General features: G+C 42.2%; 1 protein-coding gene across 1 annotated transcript in view; it reads right to left on the bottom strand.

Annotated features, from left to right (window-relative positions):
- Positions 1 to 1630, bottom strand: part of PARK7 (parkinson protein 7) — a 5513-nt gene extending 3883 nt beyond the window's left edge. Inside the window, exons 1-3 of the mRNA XM_010005213.1 lie at positions 1487 to 1630; positions 781 to 882; positions 76 to 135 (exon numbers count right to left, since the gene is read on the bottom strand). Of these exons, the coding sequence (XP_010003515.1) occupies positions 76 to 135; positions 781 to 882; positions 1487 to 1576 (252 nt within the window). The 5' untranslated portion in view covers positions 1577 to 1630. The remainder of the gene's footprint in view (positions 1 to 75; positions 136 to 780; positions 883 to 1486) is intronic.
- Between the last annotated feature and the right edge of the window lie 1971 nt (positions 1631 to 3601).

Genomic DNA, 3601 nt, shown 5'->3' with positions numbered 1-3601 from the left:
AGGACTACTGACAAAGTGTGTACCACCCACTACTCACGAGAATGCCCATGAAACTTTAAGATACCGGAACTTTACCTCTGACAAGTTCTGAGCTCCAAGGTTACCCCCAGGCAGAACCACGACATCGTAAGGCCCCTGAACAAGCAAAAGATAAAAATCGTTCTGCTGAACAGAGGGTGGTATGTACATTACACTGTTTTAATACCACTACAGCTGAGTTGTGTGAGAAGCAAAGGGATCTACCTTTTTTTTTCACTGAACAACACTTTAAAATCAGAGAACTAGCTCAAATTATAGAATAAAATACTGTTTCCTATCCCAGGAAGAGCCTATTATTGATAAAGTCTGTCACAGAATTAACGCTTAAGCCTAGTGCATTTAAGAACTGCCATTTATACAATGTCAATTCTTGCACTGTAAGGACAAGTGATTTTGCTCCAACCTTAAAGTTCAGGGCTAATGACAGCACTGTTTAGCTTCCCATCAGAACTTTTCAATTGTTTCAAATTAGGATATTTTGCTGGACAAACTAACATACAAAATAAAGCTTTATGACACTTTACAAGAACAAGTAACTCTGCAGAATTAAGAAATCTGCCTGATCCCAGCATGCTTCATAAGCAGGACGACACTGCTTATGCAGGACGTGCAGTTCTGTGACTCACTATGCACCAAGCTAACATGCAACATATTTCTAAAGGAATCATAGGATTCCAGAATGCACCTCTGAAACTGTGAAAGCTGTATTTGCCATTGTATCAGATCAGGGTGATGACCAACCTCTTTTCTGGCATCTTCAAGACTGGCATCAGGACAAATGAAGACATCTCGACTGCACTGCACTGGTTCTTTTCCTGTTAGGCCTGCAACAGTCACCTTAATCTAACAGAAGAACACATCTATCATTACAATCCAAGAATTTAGGGCATTTTTCTAATATGTTAGTTCTTTAGTAGTACAGAGAACGAGAAAAGTAGTTTCTATAAACATGAAATGGGTGTCTTTAAATAAAGTCTTTTTTTTGTACCTAATCAGATTACAATACTGTGCATCTCTACAGCTGCAAAAGTAAGAAACTGCATGAGGAATCTTACTAGGCAGAATTCTAGTTGATATCAGAATTTTAATAGTATCTCAAGAAATGCTACCTAATCTCATGAGCTGTAAGGTATGGAGCTGCTCAGACCCCCTCAAAACAAGCATTTCCTGTTACTCTGCACAGGAATACCTGCATTTTTCTGACAGTCTAAGATGTACTTGAGACACCCGCTCTAGTCTACATCAGGCTTGTATTTTAAAAGTTTATATTTTGCACAAATGTCAGTTGCCATGTGTGCTTATTTGTGCCATGGCACAAATATGTGCTAACAGGTAAATTTTCACTTCATACAACAGACTATACCCTGAACTCCTCGCAATGAACAACTCATAGATTATTCTTTGACCAAGCACTCACAAAAAGATATTTCCTTGTCTGCATACTCACCCCAGCTCTTCTCATAACATCAGTGGGGATTACCGTTTCCATTTCCTCTGCCCCTTTTGCTAGAATCACCAATGCTCTTTTTGAGGCCATTATCCTGAGGGGTTGCTTTTAGGTGAGCTGGTTGTGAAAGGAGGGGCTGAGGGGGTAAGAAAGAGACAATATGGCTAAAAGGAAAATCCCCCAGTATATATCCTTTCTAACAGCGAAGTTTAACAGTAAGCAATTTGCATTTTTGCATTTTATTTCATTTAAGACACCTCAAAATTGTTCACCAGGTCCAATTAATATTCACAGCAATACCATTTAATTAAAGAGCTTTTTACAAAGAATACATGATGATATTAAGGGACTACGACATTCAGCAGTGGGAGGCACAGCACATTAGCACCAGAAGAGGAAGCAGCTTGGCCTAATCAAGACTTCTACATGACTTGAATCTGCCAGAAAGAGATCAAGGTGGGTGGCAGAGTTGTTTCCAGTTTGCACGCCCTCATTCATACCCAGACTACTGACTCTTCCCCGGGTCAGCATTTATAAGTGCTTATATGAGCTTTGACCTCATGTCTGGTGTTCAGTTTCCACACAGAACGCTTCATGAAGAGTTTCCTGTGACTATAATGACTCAATCAGAGCCTCTGCAAATAGATTTTCTGGGTATTCCGCAATTTTGTGGGGGAGAAATGTGTGTGCGCATGTGTGATGGGGGAGCAAACCACAGAATTAGCAAATGGAACAAACCAGGCTTCACACCTTTTATTTTTGCTTTAGGTCCTAAATTCAAGTTGAGGTGAATGGCCAAATTTCCATTTGAAGGTTAGGTTAATGTAACTACATCATGTAAAATATACACTAACTCATATAGGTCTGACAGAAGCCTGTGAAAGCATCTGTGGTGTGAGAAAGGATTTCACAGGTCATCCACTCTATGAGATGTGACATTTTTTCCTATGTAGGGACTTTCTATCCAGAAATGCATATAGCACCTGGGAGCTCTTAAAAAAAATGAGATCCATGTTTAGTTGCCTACCCAAAAGAAAACCATTCCCTCATTCTACTTCATCTGTTTTCAGGGTCGCTCCCTGCTGTTAGCCTCATTAGAGCACAGTGACATGCACCGAAATGTCCTGCAGCTTGCAGAACTTCCCAAGCAGACTAATTCAGTGTGTCAAATCCTATTTTTAGGGCAGCTTTATATACTGCCAAATACAGAGCCAACTGCACAAGTACACTCAAATCAAATGTATTAGCAGTAACTTCAGAACAACTTGGAGCTTCTTAATTGCATGTCTTGAAGGTACACCTTGATTGTACAAAATTAACTTATGTTTGAATTTGACTGATTAGCAACGGACTACCTGAATAGAAACAATGCAGAAATACTGCATTTGCTTTTTATTGTGTAAGAATACTCCGTATCATTGTCTGTATTCCTCTTTCATTAGTTCTTTAGATGCAAACAGGCATGCTGTCCATAGACACTTATAATGCACTGACACGTTCCTGTGTCACTGTTCCTTATGACGGTGCAGATGTAAATAGCTGTCACGCTGTCAGTGCTGGCAAGGTGAGACTGTTTTCTCAGAGGGCAGAACCAGGCTAATACAGACATAACAGCTGCTTCATTAATAAGCTATCTACGCCTGGTACACAAATCTTCCATTTGCTTCTCAGTACCACTATCCACACGGGCTGCTCCGAATTATTAAGCCGAACACAATCCGCTACGTATGTATCTGCACGTTCCTCCGGGTGGGGAACATGGGCAAGTGGCTGAACGAGAAACACCAGGAAAGCTTTGAATGAATTACACCCTCCAACGCCGCTACGTATGTATCTGCACGTTCCTCCGGGTGGGGAACATGGGCAAGTGGCTGAACGAGAAACACCAGGAAAGCTTTGAATGAATTACACCCTCCAACGCCCGACCAAACTGCTGCCTTCCAGAGGCCGGTGTTACGGGTCACCAGCTCGGGCAGCCCTACACGTTCGCGTGTTTATTTCAGGGCACGGCGCCATTCACCACAACAAGGGCTTCAGGAGTCCGGAGCAGGCCCCGCGCGAGGCCGCGAGCCTGGGACCGCACGGAGCACAGACACGGGGAGGCTCGGCCACGGG

This window comes from Chaetura pelagica, unplaced genomic scaffold (assembly GCF_000747805.2).
Source record: "Chaetura pelagica isolate M959 unplaced genomic scaffold, ChaPel_1.0 scaffold159, whole genome shotgun sequence".
NCBI lineage: Eukaryota > Metazoa > Chordata > Aves > Apodiformes > Apodidae > Chaetura > Chaetura pelagica.
The sequence above is the reverse complement of the archived record's forward strand: the minus strand, read 5'-3'. Positions and strand labels throughout refer to the sequence as shown.